At 39.0% G+C, this 26,764-nt stretch overlaps 1 protein-coding gene across 2 annotated transcripts in view; it reads left to right on the forward strand.

Annotated features, from left to right (window-relative positions):
• Positions 1 to 7,316, forward strand: part of ZNF800 (zinc finger protein 800) — a 49,868-nt gene extending 42,552 nt beyond the window's left edge. For both annotated transcript variants that reach the window (XM_045855620.1, XM_045855621.1), the window contains exon 6: positions 3,131 to 7,316. In XM_045855620.1, coding sequence (XP_045711576.1) covers positions 3,131 to 3,320 — 190 coding nt within the window. In that variant the 3' untranslated portion in view covers positions 3,321 to 7,316. The remainder of the gene's footprint in view (positions 1 to 3,130) is intronic.
• The last annotated feature ends 19,448 nt before the right edge of the window (positions 7,317 to 26,764 follow it).

A 26,764-nucleotide genomic window follows, 5' to 3' on the forward strand; every position in this document is an offset into this window, starting at 1 on the left:
TAAAAAAAAATTATTTATTTACTTTTAGAGGGGAGGAGGGGGAAGAGAGGGACAGAAACAGCATAGTGCGGTAGCCTCTCGCACGCCCCCTACTGGAGACCTGGCTTGAAACCCAGGCATGTGTCCTAGGCTGGCAATCAAACCAGCAGCCCTTTGGTTCACAGGCCAGAGCTCAACCCACTGAGCCACACTTACCGGGGCATTAACATCTTTTAAATTCTCTTTCTCCTGTCTTTCTTTCTTTAATAAATATTCAAATGGGAGGAAAAATGATAGCACTTTGAGGGCAGATGTGTACCTATGATGTTAAAGCATACATTATGGTGGTCCTGCTTGATGAGCAGATAGCCACACATCATTGTGCCTTCCTGTTTTCCATATCAGCAGCTGTCACCACCTTTCCAAGAGGTATTGCCAAGAATATGAATATTCCAAGGAACAGAGTATGTTTTTCTCTACCAGACAAATTTGCTGACTCTCCAGAAATCTTAATTGAATTTGAAGATAGAGGAAATAATGTGACTTTAACTTGAAATTCTTGGAGGAAGTTAGTGTTCCAATACACAGGCTACCATAACATGACAAAGTATGCTATGGAATTCTGCTTTTGTGCTATGTACCTTTGAGTCCAGGATTTCAGCACTTGTTGCCATGGAGAAAGAAGCTGCACTTGATTATCAGAGATGATGTATTTGTTGCTGTGTCAAATGCCATATCATAGTTTCAACTCAATAAGCCAAAATTCATTGAAATTTACTACTAAGCAGTTAGAATTTTTTAAATTAATCTTTTCCAGGAATTAACAATTTTTCTTTCATGAAAAAATAATGTGAGGGAGGCACAATCCTTTTTAAATAATTTGTTTTGTTTTTTGTTTGTTTGTTTGTTTTGCTTATGTTCAGGAAATCAGTTTCCAGGGCAGTGAAATAAAGTATATGGTATATGCATTTCTGTGCAAGTTTCTGGAGGACAGAGTCCATGTCTTTAATCAGAATCTCAGACTGGTTTTTAACTCCCCTGAACAGTTGAAAACCAGTAATTTAGCAAGTGTGGAGATAATGGGGTGCTCAGGGTGAATTTGAGCAAAGAATTGACAAGAAATCAGAAACCTCATCTGAAGAATATGGTGGGAAGGAAAGCTTTGGAAGGACTGCAGGGTGGTGGGTGGGGTGGTTTAGGGATTCAAGTTAGCCCCAGGGTCTGAGTTCCTTTACTCTGAGGGTAATGTTCTAGATAGAGCTTCTCAAAGGTAGGAATCTCTTTTTTTTCTTCTTAAATGAGCAGTATTTGAGACAATCATCACTCAAAAATGCTGAATTAAAATGAAATCGCTGTGTGGATAAAAAGTTGCACTGTACAGCACCAAACATAGATGCTCTTCCATTTTATCTGCATTTAATCCTGTTATGTTAAATCATGTGGTGATAAGGTTTTGGGAGAGATGATGCTTCATAAAAAGCTCATACAACTTCCTTTTTGTTCAGGAGCAATTGATTAACAGACTTTTAGCCTCTTGGATTTGTCCTCTTTGTAAATTTTGTTTCTGATTTTTTTTTACTAAAAGTATGCATTTATACATGTTAATTTTTATCCAGTACCTTCAGAGGGAAGGAAACTTGTAGGGCGGTGTGGTTTAAGTAACATTCCAATCAACATTCTAAGCTTAGGTTTACTCACAATTAGGTACAATCAACCTGACAACTCTGAGGTCGCTTTAGCTTAAAACATCCTTGGAACTTATGACGTATCTCCCATCAATTTAGTAACAAAGCCCTGGAACCCTGCCTCTATGTTATACCAGTATAATTTTATTTTCATCCTTATATTTTCCTGGAATAAGGTTTAGCAAAACAGACTCCCCAGATATTAATAACTTCCAGAATTTTTTAATTTGTTATGATTAGAAGACCAAGATGTTAAGTATAGACTACAGTTTAATTGTAATATTTTAGTTTTGCTCCTACAAAAATCTTTCAAGTTAAAGAGAAAATTATTGAATACATTGTGAAAACATTGGTATTTAGAATATTTGTTCTAAAATATGGTATTTTTTTTTCTGTTTTTGGCAAAGTTTGTGTTCACAGGTCTGTGGAGATAACAAACCAAATTAGATGTTAGAAGCCTGGAAAGCATTTTTTTGTTCCCCTGGAGTAGAAATGTTTAATAGAATAAAATGAGGTATAACTCACAAAAGGGAGTGATTTTGATAAACTGTGTGATGGTTAAGGAATAAACTTGCTCTGTAATACTGAGATTTATTTAGAACCTTTGAGGAAGATAAAGTACTTCTGTAGACCATTAATTCTTAAAATCTTTTGATGTCCACCACTTTGCTACACAATATAAAATAATTATTTTAATTTAAATTGGGAGAAAATTTGAGTGGGTACATAAGAATGTAGTAAAATTCCTTTTATTAAATTAACTTGCATTTTTATCATAAAAATAAAATATTGTATACAATTTGGGAAATAAAGGTTATCTGCATCCTCATCACCTGGAGATAGCCAGTTAATATTTTGGAGTCTTTTTCTCCATTACTTTATACATGTGTAGTGTGTTGTATAGACACTTAAGTATATACACACACACTACAAATGAGGACGAAACTGATTTTATTCCATTTGGTATACTTTCCCATATGATTATTATTTCTCAGTATCACTTTAACAGCTGGTCAGTATTCATTATAAGAAAAAGACAATCTAATGAACACCTTATTATTGGTTATGGGGTCTTTCCAGTTTTTAATTTTTTTTTTTGCTATTATAGATATTTCACTGAATACCCTGTATGAAAATTTTGTATTCATTCATGATTATTATTTAAGGGAGAATTCTGAAACTAGAATTTCTGCGTCAGAGTACTTAAAAATTTGAGGGTTTTGATACATTTTCTTAAATTGCTAAAACATGTATGCGACTTCAATTGTATGCTGTTTCCTTCTGGTCAACACAAGTTATCTCCTGTGTCAAAGTGACAGCCAGACAACCTGTTGAGTGGAAATGGCATCGCGCGAGTTCGGGTTTGCAGCTTTTTGATGAGTTGGAAGGCTCCGGCGCCTAGTCCTGTTTCTAACCGGCGTATTTTTGTCTTTCTCCCTGGGGACCTCTGCCACCCGCGGCCGAAGCCTGGGGAAGCCGTCGCCCCGCAGCGCTGCCACCCCGCGCTCGGCTGCCCCAGGGAGCCGCTGCCCTTCCGTGGCTGCGGCCGTCACCACGCGCCAGGCTGCCGCCAGCTGCCGCCCTAAGCTCCGTGGGGGCGCTGCCCGGGAGCGCCAGCTTGCTGCCCGGGGCCTACGGAAGCCCGCACCCCCATGAGTGCCACCTCCTGGCCATCGGCGGGATGACGCCAGCACTGTGCACAGCTCCGAGTACCTCAAGCGCTTCACCACAACTCGCCTCTATGCCCGCCCGCCCTCCAGACCCTCTGTCATCAGCGAGCTCCCCGGTGTCTGCGGATTTCACAGACCCCCTCACCCCTTGGCTTTGGTGGAACCTGGTTTACCCCTGAACTCCCCCCGCAGACCCTCAGGAGGACCATGTGCCTTAGGGCCCGGTGGGTGGGGAGGATGGTTTTCTTGCCAGTTGTTGCTACTCACAGAGCATTACATCCTCAGGCTGCCTGCCAAAATCCTGACGTCTTTGAGAATCTTGCCCCTGGACCAGAGATGTCCAACCTGTGGCCCGTGGGCCTCATGAGGCTCAGGATGGCTGTGAATGTGGCCCAACACAAAATTGTAAATTTAAAACTTTATGAGATTTTTTTGTGTGTGTGGTTCCATGTTGCAATGTATTTAATGTGTGGCCCAAAACAACTCTTCTTCCAGTGTGGCACAGAGACGCCAAAAGGTTGGACACCCCTGTGAATACCATCCTCTTTCCCTCCACGTAATTTATTAACTACCTAGTCAGTTGCTTTCATTATTAGTTCTTCAAAGACTAGCTCCCATTTTAGTCTTTGCCCTCTCAAATCCTGTCAACAGGTTACTATCCCCCACCCCTCCACCGTCTGCCAGAAGATTGTTTTCATAGTGCACAAATCCCCAGTGACTGGGGCCACTGACACAATCTGGAACTGTGTAATGTATTACTGTAATTGAACTTGAACTCCAACATCCAGTCCCCTCCTGTAACTTCATCTCCAGTGACCATTTCTTGGGAATCAGTCCTTGCTCCCACACCTCTGTACTGCCACCCCAGGGAACCCACTTCTGCTGGGTTTGCACTGAAGTGTGCTTCTCCCAGACTATCAGCCTATTCCCAGTGCAAGACTGAGCACAGTGAGGGTATTAGTGATGGTCCATTCATGTGAAATGCTGAATTCCTCTAATGAACAACTTTGGCGTGGGAACTCCTCAGCAGCCTGGCTGAGACTTTCTTAGAACTGTGTTGCATGCAGTCTAAAGCCCTTCTTGCCCAATCCCTGCCTCCTTTCATAGGTGTCAGACTTGCATTATGATATGAAGGCCTCCCTTCTCATTCCTTCCCTTTATACTCCAGTGTGATGTTCCCTCAATAAAACTCTTATAAGTTGAACCCTGTCTTGGTGTCTGCTTCTAGGGGGACCTGAGCTAACACATTGTCAGACATTCCACTCTGATCACCATTGTCCTATCTTGGATCCCTTGTTCACTGACAGTTAATTCATTAATTTTTCCCACTATATATCAGCCCCTTCTTGGATTCACATCCTTTCTAGCCTAGATCCCATGGTCCATCATTATAATCATCCTCCTTGAAACACAATCTTGAAACAGCAGTCTTGAAACAGCAGTCTTGAACCTGAATTTTTTCCAGTTTACTTTCCTATAAAATCCCAGTGCTGGATGAGCTTTACCATTTGCCTTCCATGTGCCTGACTGGGATAAGCATTTTCTTCTAGAAAAGCACACAATGCAGCCAACCAGTTTTACTTTGAATTTGTTATCTCAAACTTCAAATTGGTGCTATCATTCCTACTATAGTGTCAGTTTCCCACTTCTAAAACTACTATTTATACTTTTTAATCTCTCCTCAAAATTTTCTGATCCCTTCCTCACAGTTTACTTCAGATTTCACTTGGGAAATAGAAGATACTACATTCAAACTTCCAAATCTTTCACCATAAGACCCCTGCCCCCACTCCAGGTACCTTGGTAACCATCTTCATCCTTTTTTTGACTGTGGAGGAAGTTTCAGAGATGAGTATCTCCTCTTGAGCTCTGGATCCCTTCCCCCCTTGCCTTTTCAAGAACTTTTCTCCTTAGGTTATCCCCTTTCTTCTGTACCATAAATCTGTCTCGAATGAATCATTTTCATCAGATTGCAGACATGCTCCAGTGTCCACCATCTTAAATGGTCACTGGAGATGAAGTTACAGGAGGGGACTGGATGTTGGAGTTCAAGTTCAATCACAGTAATGCATTACACAGCTCCAGTGTCCAAGCATCCCCTTGTGTACATCTCTTCCATCAGTGATATTTCTCAGCTCGCTTTCATAACCAAATTTCTTTATGGAATTATCCTTATATATTGCTTTTATTTTTTAATCTTCTATCCACAATGTGATTTCCCCATCACACCACTGAAAATGTCATTGTTAAGGTCACCAGTCACTTCCATATTACCTTCTCCAAGGGTATTTCCTGTCCTCACCTTGATTAGTTTTTGCTTCTTCAAATGTTTTCTCTTCATATATAAGGCATGATTCTCTCTTGGTTTTCTTCTTCCTTCACTGATCACTCCTCAGCATTAAGCTACCTATTTCCTACCTAAATTTGAAAAGTTGAGGTTTCTCACCGTCATTTGGGACCCCCTTTTCTTTCTCTGTTCTTTCCCAGGATGATCTTACCAGTTTTTGTGGATTTAAGTGTGCATTTATGCTAATGAGTTTAAAAATTTTTCCACTTTGAACTTTTCTATAAGTTCTAGACTCAAATGTCTAATTGCTTGCTCAATATCTTCCTTTGGATGATACAGATCTCTGAAACTTAACATGTCCACAATTTAATTCCTCATTCTCACCCCAAACTTGTTTCCCCCATTTTTTCCTTAAACAGTAAATAGCACCACCATCCAACCATTTGCTCAAGCTAGAAACCTAGGCGTCACCTTTGATTCTTTTCATGACCTCTCCTACATTAAGTAGACCAGCATAATCAATCTGTTTTATCCTCAAATATATCTTTAGTTTCTCTGCTTCTTTCCATTTTTTCAGTGTTATCACTCAATCCTCATCAATATTTTTTTCTTACCTGACAGCCAGTCTTTCCTGGTCTCTGCTCCTGCTCCTTGACCCAAGACCCACTTCTTTATAGAGTAGCAACAATGACCTTACTCATAAATTGAATTGAGTAAAGTGTTGCTCATAAGATAAAATCTGAACTCCTTATGTGGCTCATAGAGTCCTGCATAATCTGACCCTTTCCTATATCTCGAATCCCATGTATGCTGCTTTGTTTATTGCCCATGATGCAGCCACACTACTTCCTTCCTCCAGCATGCCCAGACGGTTCCTGCAGCTCACAGGCTTAGTAAATGCTGTATCTCTGCTCAAGCTTCTCTCCTTGGCTATCCTCTTCCCCATCGCAACCTTGTCTTTTAGATAACAGTTTAAATACAACATCTTAAGAAAGGCCTGCCAAGAGCATTGATTGAAAGTAGCTTCTGCCCTCCCATTTACTATCTCAGTTCTTTACTTGGATTCCTTATCTCAATTTGTAACTTTATTTATTTGTTTATTTACTCTGTGTGTGTGTGTGTGTGTGTGTGTGTGTGTGTGTGTGAAGAGACCTTGTCTGGATGTCTAGATTTTTCAACTTTGTATTCCCAGCCCCTAGAACAATATTGGCACATGTTAGGTGCACAGTAAATATCTGTTGAAGGAATGAACAAACAATCTGCTAATTTTTCTTTTGGGAGTTCACTTTTTATTGATTTGTAAGAGCTCTTTATATATTACAACCACCACCATTTGTTTATTCTGTATGCTGCAGACATTTCCCCCCTTGTCATGTATGTATCAATTTAATTCATGATGTCTTTGATATACAGAAATATTACATTTTTCATTTAGATAAATTTATCTTTTATGATTTCTATTTTTTGGTGATATGTTTTAAAACACCTTCTCCATCTCAATGTTAAATAAATCTTTGTCTATGTTTTCTTTAAAATTTTTTAGATTTAAATCTTTACTCCAAATAAAATTTATTTTTGATATAGATGTGATTAAGACTCTAAATATTTATTTAGCTGATACATCATTTATTGAAAACTCTTTCTTCCACTGTTTTGAAAATTCCATGTTTATCAAATATTAAATTCTTACATATACTTGGAGTGTCTCTGGATTTTATTTGTGTGTTTGTTCATTTTTTGGTATCTTTCCCTATTCCTGAAACTTGCTGTCATTTTACAGTGTCATTTTAAAATTTGCTTTATTGTGTGATTATCTTTTTAATGGAGTAAACATTGTTCTTTTTCAAAATATTTTCAGCTATATTCGTACATTTCTTCTTCAAGATAAACTTTAATTATATTTTGGTCAGGTTTCAAAAGAAATTCTACTAGCATTTTGTTTAGAATTGCTTTAATGTTACAGATTAGTTGAGGTAGAATTGCAATCTTTGTGATATTAATTTTTCCATTCAGGAACTTTTCACATGTCAAGGTAATGGAAGGTTTTTTTATATATTCCTCAGTAATTTTGTAGATCCTGCATATTTCTTATTAATAATATTAATAGGTGTTTCATATCTTTGTTGAAGTTATTGTCTCATTATGTTTTATAACCAGTTGTTCTTTGCTAGGTCAACCTACTGATTTTTGTATTTGGAACTTTTCTGAACTCTTTCTTTAATCCTCCTAGTTGATTCTCTTCTAAGCAGACAATCATCTGAGGTGTAATTAATGATAATTTTCTCTCTTTCTTTGCAATATTTATATCTCATATATTAAATAAATGATGGTATTAATTTTATATCCCTGACTTTTTAGGAATGCCATTAATATTTCATCAGCTTCTAATGTTAGAAGCTAACATAAGCTAAAATATTTAGTCCAGCTAACTGTTGGACTAACATAGAAGTCTTTATCAGATGAAGAAAGTTGTTTCCTGGTTCAAGTATCCTAAGCATTCTATTGAAAGTTGTTAATTGAATTATATTAAACATATTCTGGGATACTAGAAGTTACCATGTGGATTTACTCCCTTGACCTATTATTACAATAAATTATTTAAATAAATTTCTCAATATTGGATTATTTCTGCATGAAATGTATCCTGTTTCATTACCATAGGTTTTTTCCTCTTTCAGTATAATAATATTGAATTCAACTTTTTACATTTTACTTAGGATAATTGTATTTATACACACATAAAATTGGACTACAGTTTTACATTTTTAAATTCTATTTTTATGAGATTTCAAAAATGTCCTATATTCTAGATTAGTATAGAGTATAGGAATTGCCTATTCTTTGAAGGTTTGGAGGAACTCATCTATAGCACTGCTTAGGACCCAGGCTGTTTTTAAGGGTGTGTGAGTAGAAGTTAAATCTCTGAAAACAAAGTTTTCTTCTGTGGTTTTTGCCTAGACAGGTTAATTACTAATTCTTGAGTATAAATTTAAAAAATGATAATTTAAAAGAAAATCATGCATTTTCACAGAATTTTAAAGTTTATTAGTAGACTCCTATAGTAATGAAAACATTTTTTATATATTTGTAGTTATAACTTCTTTCTCATTTCTAATCTTTTTTGTTGCATTTTTCTTTCTTAATTAGACTTGCTAGTCTTTTAAAGGAACTAATAGTTAGCTATTTTATAAATTATATTTTTCTATTTTCAACATCATTAATATAACTTTTACTCTTTATTAATTCCTTCTTTATCCCTTCCTTGTTTATTTTATTATTTCCTGAATGTTTCCTTGTAATTGATGACTTAGTTCATTCATTTTTATTTCTTATTTAATAACAGGACACATAAGGCTGTAAGTTTACCTCTGAGCACAACTTTGCATCTCAAAAATTTTGATATATAGTCTCTTAATTGTTACTATTTTAAAACAACAGATTATAATTGCTGTTTTTATTTCATTTTTGATTGGTTTTATTTAGGATAGCATTGTGAGGTTTTGTTGTTGTTAATCCTATTTACTTTTTAATAAAGGATAAATTTATTAATATTTATGTTGCTATTTTAATAAAAAGCTAATTGCATTTAGAAAAAGTGAAGTTATCTCGAAGTGGTCTTGTCTGAAGTTATATGCAAGCAGCACTTAGAGTTCCTCTGCATATAAGAGCCAACCGACTGTGCCAACAAGTGGTAATGTGCTGATTACTGACGACAGGGATTTGGTGTACTCCTAGTCTCACAAATTCACTGGTATCGTGATTTCTATATGATGTCAAGTACTCATGTAAAAGACAAGGAAGAGCTTTAAAAATATTCATTGCATCAAAAGTCCTCAGGTGTATAGAATTAAATGATCACCTACTAATTAGAAAAACTCATTACCAAAGTTTATGAACTCAAGAACTATTTGAAAATTGTGAACATGTACTTTGTCACAAAATTTTGGCATTAGAACAGTTTTTCTTTTTGACTTGACAAAGGTAGTTTTAAAAATACTTAATTTTATAACTACAAATGTAATTCATGTACATAAAGAAAATAAAAATTACTTATTACTCTATAATGCAGAAAAATGCTAGCATTTTATTGTAATTCCTTCTAGAACTGTTTCTGTGCAATGCTCTTTCTTTTTTATAGAATTGGGCTAACCTTTTGCACCATTGTTTTGTTTTGTCACTGATTATTTGTAAGCATTTCCCTGTTACATAAGGAAGTAGAGATGTTTGGGCATTGATTTATTTCAGTATTAGTAGCATTGGTATTGGGCTCTTTCTGCCATGGTTTCTATGCCCAGACTGTGTGCCCTTCAAGCCTGGCCTTGAAGACCCCCCTGATAATCATCCATTTAATTCCTTTGTTCCTCAAAGTAGCTATAAGTAGTTTCTGTCACACTCAACTCCAACTGAAACAGTAATTATATCTTATTTGATAGTATTTTCAGAATTCTTGTGCCAAGAGATGTACTATGCATATATGTGCAGGTACATGTCCCCTTTATATGTGTTTGGGAAATATCACCTATTATATTTGCCTGTTTGGAGGGCCATAGAACACATTCTTTTATTAAAGACTCTGAGAAGTTCTGCATTACAGAAAAAAAAGTTTGCCTTAAAAATATTTGTTTTAGGGCCAATCTATGAAGTGGAGGAGGAAGCAACCAACACACCTCAGCATATGTGAAAATAGGGGACCAAGGATTGTGGCAGAACCGAAAAACCAGTCGGTGAGAGGACTGCTGCAATATGGTAGGGTCCCAGGGACCAGCGCGCGGTTGGGGGGCTGCAGCCCCAGGCCCAGCGCTGGTTGCAGGGTTTGCCACAGAGTCCTTGGGACAGAGCCGGGACAACTGCTCCCTCCCCAGCCAAACAGGGTTTGAGTGGCACCAAGAGGAACCCAGTTGCTAGCAAACGCACAAAGACTGTGAGCACCCTTGGAGTCTGTGGACACCGGTGGGGTTGGGTTGCAGTGTGGGCCCTGACCCCCACAGTCACCGGTTTGGCTGGAGAGTTGGGCTGTGGGAGAAGCCAGGCCATGGTGTGGAGCAGCAGGCTTGAATAGGAGGAATTTCTCAAGAGGAAGGAGTGAAAAGACAGACACTGTTTGGGGAATTCTCCTACAGCAATCGCCAGCCTCCCTTACGCCCAGCTGGGTAGCGACCCTGAGTTTGCACAGAGGGTTGTGCTTATGTGGAGGACCCCGTGCACCTCCATAGTGCTGGGAAGGGTGAGGCGGTTGGCTGATGGCACGCACGTGCCCGCTCGAGCATGGGAGCGCATTGTAGCACTCCAGTCCACAGCAGTAACCCTGCAGAAAGACCTGATTCCCACACCTGGGACGCAGGGCCCAGGAGCCACCATAGCACCCCAGACAGTGCGCTCTGCTGACCCAGTGCCGAGTGCCGATTCCAAAGGAAGAAAAGCCATACCAATCACCCCTCAGTCTGCTGCACCCAGCAAGACCAGAAAAACCAGTTTGGCCACTTTGAAACCAAGAGACTTTTTAATTTTATTCTATTTTTAAACAATTCTTAATTTTTAAATTTTTATTATTTTTATTCTCTTTTAATTTCTTTTTCCCTTCTTTCCTGCTTTCTTGTTTTATTCCTCCCTCCTTTATTTCCTCCAATTTTATCTCTTCTTCCTTCCTTCGTCTGCCTTTTTAATTTTTATTTTTTAAATGCCTACAGGTGAGACAAAAACCTGGATCTGTGAAAAGACCAGAGTTGAACACAAAGAAGGGGAATCACAACAGCTGTGACAGTGAGACAAATTTCACTCTGCTATTAGAGAACCTGCAAGTTATTGCATATTTGTATTATTATTTTTCTATTATTCTTACATCTATTTTTTAGATAGTATTTTTGTATTCCTCTTTTTTCTGTATAGTCTGCTTTGCTAGGCTGGTATATTGTATCACCTGACAGGTTTCCCCTGATATCTCTTTTATAGTGTATTGTTAATGTACTGTCCTTCACCTCACCTGTGCTTCATTAGCACACTACTCAAGGTTCTATACTCCCTATTCTTGTTATCTAGGTTTCATAGTTTCTGTCATATGATTGTTGCTCTAATATTATTGTAAATAATTGCTGTTCCATGCAATTGTAAATACTTCACAACACCCCTCCCAGATCTTAGCCCACTTCAAAATTTCCTGAACTCTATTACTGTAGTGGTTAACTCTATTCTCTCACACACAACATCTATTTACTATCCTTTTCTCTCACCTTACCTCAGAATCTGACCTCAACTGCTCTGCTGCAGGTTGCTCTGACCACAACCTCACTGCTTTATAGATCCAACTCACAATCCTTTCTTCCCCAACAAGAGTCTTATCTTTTTTCCATCCTTTCTAAAAATCAGCTAGCTGGGTGGAAAATCATGGTTAATACTATACATAGCCAAAGGATCTCCAATCTCTTCTCTTCTGGCTGCTACTATAAATATCATAGAATACTCTCTTGCTGTCTTAAACCATTTTGCCTTCCCCCTCCAATGGATCACAAAAAAGAGTAGGTGGAAGCGGTGAACACCAGGATACCCACTGGAAGAGGAAACCCAATAACAAAGGAACCACTAACAGATAACAACAGAAGAAGGTAAAGAAGGGAGTGGAAACCACACAAACCTCAATCCAGGACCTATCTGGAAATACAACTAAACAGTAGAGGCAGTACCCAGTACAAACAACTGAATAAGAGCAAGAGAGAATCATCAAAACCTTATACACAGGGAAGAACCAGCTTCAACAAAACCTGCCCTCACTGGCACAACAAAATACAAGAGGTTGTGGACAGAGTGACCCTCATTTAACCAGCTGGTGGGAAGGAACCACCAAAGAAAGACCCAACAACAATCAAAACCCAAAGACAAACACAGAGCCAACTTAAACGACAGCCCAAGACCAGTGAGCTCAGGAGACCAAGGAAACTGCACCACTGAATCTCACAGGTATTCTACCACAGAAGTTCACACCACAAACCCAGGGAGCCAGAACAGATCAATTTAAGAAGCTGACACTAATAAGAAGAGTCTCACAAACAATGGGAAGACAAAGAATCCCCAAATGAAAGGAAAGGAGGAACCCTCAGAAAGAATGTTAAATGAAATAGAGGCAACTCAACTATCAGATATTGAGTTCAAAGCAATGGTTATCAGGAAACTCAATGAGCTCACAATGAGCTACCAGAAACTACAGGGAAGCTACCATGAGCTCACTGAAAACTATATCAACATGAAAAAAAAAAAGAAACTATCAACAAGGGCCAACAGGAAATGAAGAATACAATTTCTGAACTGAAGAGCACAGTAGAAGGAAGGAAAAGCAGGATTGATGAAGCAGAAGATCGGATCAGTGAGCTAGAGGACAAAGTAGAAGAAATCACCCAGAAGGAGCAACAAAAGGAAAAGAGGCTCAAAAAGAATAAAGAGGGATTAAGAGAAATGCAAGACAATATGAAACATAATAATATCCGTATAATAGGGATACCAGAAGGAGAAGAGGAAAAGCAAGGGATAGAAAACTTCCCTAATCTGATGAAAGAAAAAGTCACACAAATCCAGGAAACACAGAGAGTTCCAATCAAGAGGAACCCAAAGAGGGTCACTTCAAGACATATCATAATTATGAATTTCAGGGGAAAAGGGGAAGGGTTTACAGAAAGAAGTATAAAGGGCACATGGATAAAAACTAGGGGTGTGTGGAAATGAGAAAGAGGAGGGGAGGGCTGGGTGGGTGGGCTGGGATGGGAGTAAAAGATAGAAAATTGTACTACAATAACAATTAAAATAAAAAATATTAAAAAAAATAAAAAATACATAGGCTCCCGCTTTGTCACAAGACAGTGCCCTTGGTTATCAGGAAGCTATTGTGCTTGCAGAGAATAAAAACAAAATATCTGTTTTAAATATTTCATTATTATAAAACTTTAGGAAACATTGATTTCATTTATTAATTTAGTAATATCCTGATGGCCCTTTTGCTTGGCTTCCATACTTCAGTGTTATGTCATTGAATTGGTATTGATGTTGTAACTTTCAATTGATTTGACATGTAGAGTAGATTGATTTTGTGGTGCCTGTTATTGTTGTGCACTGAGAAGTTAGCCCCAGCATGGCCTGAGGCTCTGATCGCAGCACTCCTCTCAGACCCAGTTAAGAGAGGCCCTTGCTTTGGGTCCCATGCTGTACAGGGTTTGCTCTGGCCCTCCTTTGGTCACTCTTGCTTTGCCAGGATAAAGCGACTGGGGAGCCTGCCACCCAGAATTCTCAGTCTAAACAGCTTTGCTTTTGGAGCCACTTAGGTGCATTTATTGTGCCATCGGTTGAGCACTCCTAGGCCCTGGGGGTGGCCAAAGGATGGCTACTGGCAGGGCTGTGGACAGGCTTCATCCCTGTTCCCCACTCAGTGCTCCTAAGCTTCTCCTAGCTTGCCCAGCCTCTGGGGTTGGAGCATGATGTAGGAGGAGGGTAAGGGGACCTAGAAAGTTCTTAATGAACTGATAGTGTTCAAAGTTGGTGTGAAAGTCACTGGCCTGGAAGGTGTTTATAGTGAATTTTGGTTCCTTGGATATTCCTGGGGGGGTGGGGGGCTTTCACCTGGAATCCCTTTCTGTGAGTGATGCACTCTCCACTAGCTCAGAGTTTCTTGAAAAACCATCCATGGCGAAGAGCCAGGTTTGTTTGTGTGTGCATTAAAGAAAGAGAAGAAAGTGATAATTTTCAGTGTTTTCCAATGTGCCATGGACCAATTGGTAGTTTTGAAAATATACAATACAAATGAAGTTCTAGTAAAATGAAATAAAAAAGACACAAGAGAAAACACCTTATAAATGATCATATTCTACAGACATAAAATTATTCTGTCAAACTTCAATAACATTTTTTAAAAGCTTACTTTTGGTTCAACATCATAGACAGGTAGCAAACAGTCTGTGGACCAGAGCCAGTCCTCAGACTGCAGAGCACTGATCTAGCTCGTTGCTTGCTCTTTCCCTAGTGCCTGGTGAGGGCTACTCAGCTAAGCTCCTCTGAGGCCTGTCTGCTACTCACACTACCTGAATATCCCTTCTCTCTCACTCACATGGCCCACATCAGCTGCTCAGTGGAAAACACTACGGCATCTTTTGTTCTGACATAGTCTTGGAGCACTGATTGATTGCCCACTGGGGCTGCCTCTCTGGCTCACCTTCCCTCTGCTAACCAATAGGTACTCCTCAGGTGCTTTTGGCAGAATAATGAGCCCTCCCCCCTGAAATATGTTCACACCTAATCCCTGGAACCTGTGATTGTGTTACTTTACGTGGCAAAAAGGACTGTGGAAAAGGGATCTTAAAACGGGGAGATGATCTTGGATCCTCTGGGTGGGCCCAGTGTAATCATAGAGGTCCTTATCAGTGAAAGAGGCAGGAGAGCAGAGAAGATGTGAAGACAGAAGCAGAGGTTGGGCTGATGCTCCAAAGAATGTGGGCTGCCTTTAGAAGCTGGAGAAGGCAAGGGAGTTGATTCTTCTCTGAAGCATCCAGAAGGAATGCAGTCCTGTTGACACCTAGAATTTAGCTTACTGAGACTTCTGATCTCCAGAATGGTAAGATAATAAATTTGCATTGTTTTAAGCCACTAATTTGTTACAGCAGCAACGGGAAACTAATGCAAGTAAGGGTCAGACCCTGGCTCACTGTAGCTCCACGTTTGTAGGGGCACATGCTAACTGGGTTGCCTCTTTAAAGCCCCTCTACTTAGACTTGTCATAAATCAGATTTGTTTCTTTTTTAAAAAAAAATCCTCACCAGGGAATGTTTTTTACTGATGAAAGACACACACACACACACACACACACACACACACACACACAATCACTTGTTTGCCCCCTGTACATGCCCTGACCAGACTGCATATGGAAGGCAAACTCAAAACCGAGGTATGTGCCCTGACTGGGAATTGAACCCACAGCACTTTAGTGTACAAGGTGATGCTCCAACCAAGCTAAGCCACCCAGCCAGGGAAAAGTCGCAGTTTTAATTGACAGTGCTTAATGACCAGCTTATCACTTTTGAGCTGAATGAAAAATATTCCCCAAATTACAAACCTTAAATTTGCAGTTTTACTTTTATGTCATTCTTTAACAGCATTCATTGTTCTGAGTAAAAGGGATATGCAATCAGCAATTTATTTAATTGCTTTGATAATTTTCTCTGGCACTTTTTCATTCAAATACTATAAAGTGTTTTGTAGAAATTAGATTTTATGCAAATAATATAATTAATTCTCCTTTGTAGGTTTTTGCTTTAGCATTAGCAGAAATCTGAAAATGATATATGCAAACCCAAGTTTCTTAGGCTAAAACAGCACTTAAAAGCAATTTGCTATTGTTTTCCTTACCTGACTTTCACTATTCTGTGATATGTGATTATTTATCATTATGCATAATAAATCAAACACAATAGTGTAATGCTAATTTTCTGAAAAAACTTCAGCTATTACATAGTTCTGATTTTAAGTCAGTAGAAATTCTGTAACAAATGTTGGCTGAGGTTCAGAAAGAGAATAGTCCATGCAAGACTTAAAGTTCACAGCCCTCAGAAATGTTTCTATTTGTACTTCAGCATGTAGATATGTGCTGACTATTTAAAATGTAAGACAGCACATTAAATTCAATAGAATGTCAGAAATTATTTCTCTTGATTAATTGCCCAGGAAATATCTCTAAGTACTTGGGTGATCATCCTCTGGAATATACTATTTTCCATAGTTGCCCACATCAGCACTGTATCATATACATAAAAATCAAAGGAACCGAATGAGGAACTAGAGATTGAGAATATCCATTATGAAAGGACCGATTTTCTGGCTGACATAGATTCTTTAAAATAATCAAACCTTTAAAAATGTCATGCTGCCTTTAAATTTTTTTTTTCCTTTTAGTCCCTGGGCTCTCATATACGTTGGAAAGATGATAAAGGAACTAAAAGAGGAGAAATGGTTTGCTTTTGAGCTGTCATTGTTCTGGGGCTCCCGTCAGAGAAACTCAGCTCATTTTGATTGAATGAGTTAATAGAAACGGAATGAAGAGAACTGAAGAAAGTGTGGTTTAATAAGATAAGCAAAAGATTGGGACATGGGCCTGACATCTTACAGTTCTGACCACAGACACTAATTTTGTCTTTTAATGCAGACTTCTTGGTTATAAATAAGGTGGAATCTGTGGAACTTACTTAAGTCAGTGTTCTTTGAAAGTGTTAATAAAAGTGAAACCCTCTTACAACACAATGAGGCATAGAAAGTTCAATTACATTATATGTTGTGGTTAAAGACAGAAAGAAGGATAATGTTGACAATTGGGAAAGACAGATTGAAACCTTGAACTCATCAGTTAACATACTGTGTACACTTCTGTTTTCATGACTGATCTTTTATTTGTTTTAGGTAATATTTTTCCCATTAATTACTTGGGAACCAGGAATAATTGTTATTTAAATATCTACTAGTAGACTCAAATTTCACATATTTTTATTGCAGAAATGCATGTTATCAGTACTTTTCCAGGCTGCCACCAGAAATCACATTTCAAGTAGTCCCTTAAGTTAAAAAAATTTATTCTCAGTAGCAGAATAAAATCTAATTAAGGCCCACAATTATTTCCAGCAATGTACATTGGTGTTAGTATTTAACTGTCAATCTACGTTAAGTTTATTTCCATTTTAGCTGTATAATAGGAAGGAGAATATTTTAAAAATAATCTTCACTTATGTATAAAAAATGGTCTTTGAAGTGACAGTTGAATGCACTCTTTTCAGGAAGTACATAGACTTGAAGGAGATAAGTCCTGGTACTTCTTAAAATCAAGGCTGTTCCTACAATTGTTCATTCATTTCTAGATGAGCCTTTTTTCATGCTGACATTGGTGGCAATGGTGATGTGGTATTGCTGGTGTGCTTTTCAAAAAGTCCTCTTATCAATCAAGTGATATGCATTGTTGGCACTACATGTTGAGTTTAGTTCAAACAAAAGCCATGTAAAACTATTTTCAGAAACCTTTTCCTTTGCAGTATTGTGAAGCCTTCAGGTTTGTATCAATCCATGAATATGGAAAGGTCTGTTGAAGTTGTCAAAAGGTAACTTGACGTGAAATTTAGAAGGAGGAGGAGAAAGTAGGGTTCCCATGCCTAGGGCACTTGGTAATCCAGGTACAAAGGAGTACACCTCGCCCAGATGCAGGATGACAGTTTGTGGTTCCTACAGAGGCTGACTCTGCCAGCTTGCTCATGCCTGAAAAGAAGAGGATGGTACTCTGTGCAGCTTGTGCTCACAGACTCCCTTGGCACGTGCGGTGGTTTCTAAGGCATGCTGCAGCAGAAGACACAGGTGTGGACAAGTTCTGTGAAGGCCAAGTGAGGTCTAGGCGACTGGAGAGGAATGGAATGTGGGAAGGACTGATGGTCAGCCTGCTGCCTTCACATGCTGTTCAGATGTGGGACTAGCCAGACCAACTTTGGGAACAAAGTTCTGGGGGCTCGGAGGGAGCTCAGGATGTGGAGTGTTCCATCTCCCCCAGATACCAAGTGATTCCCTGGTTACAATGCAGGAGGCAATGAATTCCATGTAAAAGTACCTGGTCAACATATTATGGGGATGTGCTTATAAGAAATAGTTATTTTAATACTTAAAGAGAAACATTAACAATGGGCTTGTTGGAAGAGATGTATTAGAAGGCTCATACTTCTATGTGAGAGAATTCAGTCTATAAGAAGAAATTTAGAGTTTAAAAGATCAGGTAGAAGTATCCTAAAATCTGATTTTTCTGGAAGAAAGATCAGGTTGCTCAGAAGGTGGCCAGCTTCCTCACAGTTCTGGAATAGACCTAAACTAACCAACACAATCTCAAATTTCAGCAAAGATTTTTTGGGTTAATCCAATAAATTTACTGATTAAAAAATATTTTTTCCTGTTTCTTTGATATTTATTTGAAGTTTTTTTTTTAATTGTTGTTCATGTACAGTTGTCTCCATCTCCCTCCACCATGCCCACCTTTCCCACCCATCCCCACCTCCCACCCTGGATCCTCTCCCCCTTTGGCTTTGTCCATGTGTCCTTTATATATGTTCCTCAATGACCCTACCCTTCTTTTCCCCCATTATTCCCCCCTTCCCCTCTGGTGACTGTCAGTTTGTTCTTTATTTCAATGTCTCTGGTTGTATTTTGCTTGCGTGTTTGTTTGCAAGTTGATTAGGTTCCACTTATTGGTGAGATCATATGGCTTATTTCACTTAGCATAATACTCTCCAGTTCCATCCATGCTGTCACTAAGAGTAGGATTTCCTTCATTCTTTCTGCTGCGTAGTATTCCATTGTGTAAATGTACCACAGTTTTTTGATCCACTCATTTACTGATGGACAATTAGGTTGCTTCCAACACTTGGCTATTGTAGATTGTGCTGCTGTGAACATTGGGGTGCATAGGTTCTTTTGAATTGGTGTTTCAGGATTCTTAGTGTATAATCCCAGCAGGGCAATTGTTGGGTTAAAAGGCTGTTTCATTTTTAGTTTTCTGAGGAAATTCCATACTATTTTCCACAATTGGCTTCACTAGTCTTTATCGCCACCAAGGGTGTACCAGGGTTCCCTTTTCTCCACAACCTTGCCAGCACTTGTTTGCTGATTTGTTTATGATGGCCATTCTGACCTGTGCGAAGTGGTATCTCATTGTGGTTTTAATTTGCATCTCCCTGTTGGCTAGTGAAGCTAAACATCCTTTCATGTCTCTGGGTGCTCTGTTTGTTCTCCTTGGACAAGTGTCTGTTCAGGTCCTTTGTCGTTTTTAATTGGGTTGTTTATCTTCTGGGAGTGGAGTCGTGTGAGTTCTTTATAGATTTTGTAAATCAAACCTTTGTCTGAGGTATCATTTGCAAGTATATTTTCCCATACAGTTGGTTCCCTTTTCATGTTGCTGATGTTTTCTTTATCCATGCAGAAGCTTTTTATTTTGATGAACTCCCATTTGTTTATTTTTTCCTTTATGTCCATTGCTCAAGGGGACATATCAGTGAAAATATTGCTGCGTGGAATATCTGAGATTTTCCTGCCTATGTTCTCCTCTAGGACTTCAATGGTGTTGTGACTTATCTGTAAGTCTTTTATCCACTTTGAGTTTATTTTTGTGTATGGTATAAGTTGGTGGTCGAATTTCATTTTTTTGCATGTAGCTGTCCAGATCTCCCAACACTATTTGTTGAAGAGGCTATATTTACTCCATGTTATGCTTCTGCCCTCTTTGTCAAATAAATATTAATTGCCCATGGAGACTTGGGTTTATTTCTGGGCTCTCTATTCTGTTCCATTGATCTGCATGTCTGTTCTTATGCCAGTACCAGGCTGTTTTGATTACTGTGGACTTCAAAAATATTACTATATGATTCAGCATTGAAAATTATGATGTTTAAGAAAGGCACACACACAGAGCAATCCAGCATGCATTTGATACTAGTGAATTCAATACTCACTGTTGGAGTAATAAATGCAATTCTATACTTTCTTGTAAGGCAAAACCAAGTGTGTTTAAGGTACCTAAGACAGGAGGTCCCCTCAAGCAGATGAAGCTATGGTATGTTTGTCCCTGATACATGTGCAAAGGCACTCCCTATGGCAGACTGAGCCAAACCCCTAATGGCAGAACTTGTCAAATCCCTCAGAATAGGTGATAGAATTTTAAAATAATGAGAAAAGCTGGTGAGGTCAGTCATGCCTGATGCAGGTCTATCGGTAAGGCAATAGATGGGCATTTATCAGAAACTTTCTGCTACTTTTGAGCAGAAATTCCTTAACTTCCAGTAATGTGATGTTGTTGAGGAAAAAAGTTAAACTATGAATTTAGGCAAAGTGGAAATACTGTTAACAGTAAAACTCAGGTGTTCTTTGATGTGTCTTGAAATGATACTGTCAATGCAAAGCTCCTAAGGAAGGTCAGGATCAAGTGAGCACAGGTTATCGACACCTTTGAGTATAAAAGTAATCCTTTTAATAAGTGTAAAGTAAAAACTGCAAATAGTAAGAAAGCAGTGATTTTTATTTCTTAACAGTACATAAAAGAGGGACATCTCTGGGTTTGTGAAACTCATTAGTTTTTCTGGAATCCCGAGTCCAGCACAGCATCAGGCACCCTGGGAGGTGCAGTAAGCAGTAATCAGCTGCAGGGAAGAATGAAAAGCACACTGGCTCCTGGAATCGGGCACACTTCTCGTGAGCATTCAAGGGGTTGGTTACCTGTGGCTCTGTGGATTCCTGCGAGGCTTTGAATTTGCTTTAGTTATTCCTTATACTAACAAAAGAGGACTTGTGTGCCTCATGGAGGGGATTTAGTTATGCAGCAGGAAGGATAGGTAGTAGCTCCAAGTGGGAAACCTTTCTCTGTCCTAGCCCCAGCCTTGTGATACGGTACAGTGGAGAGGTTCAAACCATGGGCTTTGGAGTCAGGCAAGTACAGGTGGTAGCAATGTCTTGATGGAATTACTAAGTCTCAGTGGCTTCACCTGTAAAATGATAATAAAAAGAATTTCTGTACACTGACATCTATACAGTGTGGTTAGCACAGTATTTGGCACATAACAAGTGCCTAATGAATGCTATTAAGAACATTCAGGTAAAGGTGGAAGGGGGGAAATTAGGGGAAAGAGAAATGGATGAAGAATTATGTGAATACATTTTAGCTACTAGAATGGCTAAAGCTCTAAAAACTGGCAATAGGAAAGGTTGGTGAGCGTATGAAACAGCCAGAACTCTGAGGTTTATTGCTGCTGGGAGTGCAAAGTGGTACAATTACTTTGGAAAAAACCCGGCAATTTCTTATAAAATTAAACATACATCTACCTGATGACCCAGAAATATCACTCCTAGGTACTTACCTAAGGGAAGTGAATGTGTCGGCCCTGGTACTTGTACAAGTATATTCATATCAGCTTTATTCTTAATAGCTAAGTACTGGAAACATCTGAGGTGATTTTCAAGAGGAGAGTGGGCAAATCACAGAGGCACACAACATGCAGTGGAATACTACTCAGCAATGAAGAGCAACAAGCCTCTGATACTCAGAAAAAATATGCGTGAATCTCAAAAGCACTCTGCTGAGTAAAAGAAGCCTTACACAAAAGAATACATAAAGTATACTTCCATTTTTACAAAGTTTAAGAACAGGCATAATTGAGCTATGATGAAAAACATCAAAACAGCGGTTGTTGCTGGTGTGGGGGATGGGGATTGACTGGAGGGGAACCTGAGTGAACTTTCTGAGATGATGATCGTGTTCTATGCCTTGATAGGGTTTTGGGTTAGACAGGTGTGTGCACTTGTCAGCACATAATAAATGAATGAAAATTTGTGCATTACATTGTATACAAACATTATAGCAAAAAGTCAGATTCATAAGCAAATGTTGAGTGGAACCTGATCAACAAAACAAGCAAGTGAGTAAAATAAAACCAGAACCATGGAAATACAGAACAAACTGGCAGTGACCAGAGGGGAGGGGGTTAGCAGGTTAGCAGGGGAAGAAGGGGAAGGGGCAAGTCAAGGAACATGAATAGAAGACTCATGGGCACAGAAAATGGGGCTGGGGTTGACTGTGTGGGGGCAGGGCAGGGGAGAGCAACAGAGAAAAAAGTGAGACAACTGTAACAGAACAACAATAAAAAAAGCAAAAAGAAATATTGAACTCTAGCTAATGAATGATATGAATGCTGGTGTATTTAGGAGCAAAATGTACCAATGTCTGTAACCTACTTTGAAATGCATCAGAAACAAGATAGATTGGTGGATGAGTAGAAGGATGGAGAAAAGGATCCATATATTACAATGCAAATGTAGTATAACAGTAGTTGTCAAATTTAGGTGGAAGTATGCAGTGTACAATTATTTCAACTTTTCTATGTTTTTGATAGTTTTATAATAAGATGACATGAAAATATGGTATAGTTACTCTCGTGTGGTGGTCATGTTCCTCTTCCTGGAGTTGGGAAGTCGGCACCTTTATCCTCTGGTGAGGTCTGCTAATCTTCCGTTTGCCTTCTTCCCACAAAGTTCTATTCTACTTCCAGTTCTTAGCTCTCAAAGTTTGATTTCTGGGTATTTCCTATGCACTCTGCAGCCCTCGAAAGTTCTGGATGTTTCAGCTTCTCAGCTGTTACTGATGGCAGTTCCTTGGCCCCTCAAACCCCGTCCCCAGTCTCACCTGTGTTTCCTCAAGTTTCCTGAACTCTCTCAGTGCTGGTGTGTGTGGGGTGGTTCTGCCTCCATGGTTCAAGACATCCCCTAAGAGGGCTGGTGGAGGAAGAACCCAGCACTCTCTGGTTGCTCAATCCTGAAATTCTGAGTCCAGGTGTTAAGATCAACATCTGGGTTCACACCCTACCTTACCACTTATTAATTATGTGACCTAAGGCAAGTTCCATATTTAATCCTAACCTGAGGGTATGTTTATTGATTTAAGAGACAGAGAGAGGGGAAGGGAGAAAGAGAAAAAAAAATCAGAGTAAGAAACAAACATCTATTGGTGGCCTCCCATAGGTGCCCCTACAGAGGATGGAACCTGCAACCTAGCTGTGTGCCTTGACCAGGAACCGAACCCACAACCTTTTTGGTATATGGGACAATGCTCCAACCAAGTGAGCCATCTGTACAAGGCTACTTATATTTTTTGAAGCCTTAGTTTTCTTATCTGCAAAATGGGAATAATAATAACAACAATAATTACTTCTCTCTTAGAGATTTCCTTAAGGAGTACATTAAATTAAGCATATAAAGACCTTGCACAGGTCCTGGCACATAGCGAGTGCTCCAGTGTTAGCTGCTACCACACTCACTACTATTGTTACTGCTCCTCCTACCACGGGGTAAACTGGACAGCTACCATGAATACATTCAGTTGCAAAACTTCTTCAAAGTCTTCATCTTTCTTGTTTTCTCTTGGAGAGAATTTTTGTTATTCTTTTTTTCAATTTAAATACAGCTAACTTAAATATTTTTTCTCTAATTTATATTTGTTAGCTATATTTACAGTAAGTGCAGGGGGTGTGATCTTTTAATTTTTTTAAGCCATATTGATTTTTCAGAAAGGGTATCATATTAAAAATAAGGATTCACTTTAATTCCACATTCTCTTCCTAAGCTTTCATCTTCTAAAGGCAAAAATCTTCATATTCTTTCTTTTGTGAATCATAAGGACTAAAATGAAAAATCAATTCTTCCTAAGAAAGGAGAAAATGAACTATTATTAAGAAGTAACAAGTAGTCTGAGAGAGTGTGAGCAGATAAATGGGAACATTGGAGACATTTTCTTACTTTAGTTTCTTACTAAAAACTAAACTTTTACCTCAGGCTGTTGCTGATGAATGTCCATCCCCACTGGAATCAATCGCAGAAATACAGGCAAGTACCCATCAACTTCAGCTCTCAGGATCTCTGCCTTTCACTTTTTACTCTTTTTTAAAAATGACTTCATTTATTTATTTTTAGAGAGGGGAAGGGAGGGAGAAAGAGAGGGAAATATCAATGTGTGGTTGCCTTTTGTGTGCCCCTAAATGGGGACCTGGCTGGCAACCCAGACATGTGCCCTAGACTGGGAATCAAACCAGTGACCTTTTGGTTTGCAGGTCAGCACTTAATCCACTGAACCACACCTGCCAGGGCTACTTTTCATTCTTAACAACAACAACAATAAACTAATAACAACTGAGTGTATCAATACAGTTAGATAAATGTAATTAAAAAAGAATCTAGCATAAGACATGATCTGCTTTTAGCTATCCAATAGTACTAATTAGAAACATTTAACTAGAACTGTTAGAAGCCAGACAGTACAATTTTAACCCAAATATTAATTAATTATATTTATAGCATAGATAATAATAAATTTTCCAGAATGCTAGAGACTTAGAATCATGAGTGAAAATAAGATACTAGTAGTATTGGATCAGAATCCCTGATACATATGACCTTTGTCTTGAAGCAATCTGCCATCATTTCAAGGAACTTGTGGGAAACGTGGACAGAGAGGACAGAAGTTTGCCAGCGTGCACTTGTTATGATTTAGTACCAAAATCTTCCAGTGCAGGATCCCATTGGTGCCACAAGAGGCAGCTGTGCATCTAGGATTGAGGCAGGCTGAAAGACAACTCATTCTCTTAAGCCCATTTCCAAGTCTCAGCTCCCACCTCCATGGCATAGCAAGCTGCAAAGCAAGGTGTGAAGCAAGGTGTGGCTCAGTGGATTGAGCACTAGCCTGCGAACCAAAGGGTCACCAGTTCGATTCCCAGTTAGGGCACATGCCTAGGTCTCGGGCCAGGTCCCCAGCAAGGGAGGTGCAACAGGCAACCACACATTAGTGCTTCTCTCCCTCTCTTCCTCCTTCCTTTCTCCTCTCTCAGAGCAAGCCAGCCACTGAGTCCTTAAACTACACCCTGTCAGGCTGCTGCAGAAGTTCCTCCCAGTAGGATGTATTTCTTGGGAGATATCCAGTCCCGCAAGACCCCAAGTTTCCCCCAGGGCACTAGATGTTGGGGGAAAAAGAGCGTCAGTGTGGGGGTAGGGGTGGAGAGATGAAGATGGCAGCCCAGAGCCCTACAGCTGTAGTTAGGCTTCTGGATTCTGCGTGGGACTTAGTCTCATCCCTCAATGAGAGAGAAAGGTTGCAGCTAATGCTGATGCTAACATTAACACAGCCCTGGACAGTGTCCGGAGGCTCTCAGTAAGGTGGAGGCTCTCAGTCAGGCAGCTGTGGGGACAGGCAGCAGAGAAAGTGAGGTAAGGGTGGATCCCTTTGCTTGGAAAAAAAATTTAATAGCTCAGGAACTTGAATGTGATGACTGTATTCTGGAAGGGACCCCCAGAAAAGCCTCATACACCCTGTGGAACTTCTCTGACAATCAGTCTGAGGAAGCGTTCTTCTCTCAGCCAAAGATCTTGCTGATATTATAAGGCTATAAAGCCAAAGATCTTACTGATATTATAAGGCTACAAAAAGGCCACCTAGTTACATTATTACTATTGCTATGGTGTCAGATTGAGAATATTAATTTGACACACGTATAATTTATATAGATTTATAAAAGGGACACATGAGATTTTTTTATTTATGAAATATTCACAATACAGTATCTTTCAGAAACAAACTGCCCAAGTGCAGTTGAAATTTGAGTCAGTTTACATTCATCTTTTCTGTAATAAATGTATATCACATATGGCAAAAATTATCCCTATGAGATAGTCATCTTGCAAGCAGACTTTAGGCCTCGGTTAAAAAAAATACTACCAATAAATCAAGATGTACCACCAATGTGTTTCAGAGAGATCAAATCAAAGCTTTGGTTCTAACTACAGATATAATATCCAGACCAATTTTCTTAGAGACATAGTCTACCATAAATCAGATTGAGGTGACCAGCAGTGAACTTCTTTTATAGAACCAGTTATAAAGTAAGAGGGTTTATATTAGAGCCACAAAGACAGGTGAGAGCACAATTCCCATATTATTTCTAAAAGTCAAGTCAATAATCTTGTATTTGTTACCTGCTCTCTGTCTATTGTGCTAGGTAATATGGATAGAAGACAATTCCTAAAACTTTAAAAAGTTTTTTAAATATATTAAAGACCAGCTTAAATATGAGACTACTGTGGTTTAGAGATGGGCTCTAACCTCTCCAGCTGTGAGACCTTATTTAACCTGTCTGCGCCTTAGTTATTCCATCTATAAATTGAGTAGTTGTCTCATAGGGTTGGAAGAATTGAATGAGTTAATTTATATAGAGTCTATTGACTAGTTCTTGTAATAGGATGCTCGGTAGGTGTTAGCAATTACTATTATGAAAGGCTCTGAATTTTGTTAAAGCTACTGCTTGGGTAGAACACGGAGTTAAAGTTCTCATTTTCAGAAAGAATCTACATTTTGAAGTTGTTAAGATGATATACAAACCCATAAAATGAAACATTTTGTATTTTATTCCTTAAAGAGTACACACTGATAGGATCTACACTTTACCCAAATCACTCTCTCCTTGGGAGAGGACATCCAATGGAGAAGAATGCGATCCTTCCATCATTCAGACTTCCAGGGTTAACTCTCCAGGACTGTCATGATGAAGTGGTCCACCCTTGAACGC

Source organism: Phyllostomus hastatus, unplaced genomic scaffold, assembly GCF_019186645.2.
Source record: "Phyllostomus hastatus isolate PE091 unplaced genomic scaffold, TTU_PhHast_1.1 phas_scaffold_114, whole genome shotgun sequence".
Taxonomy (NCBI): Eukaryota; Metazoa; Chordata; class Mammalia; order Chiroptera; family Phyllostomidae; genus Phyllostomus; species Phyllostomus hastatus.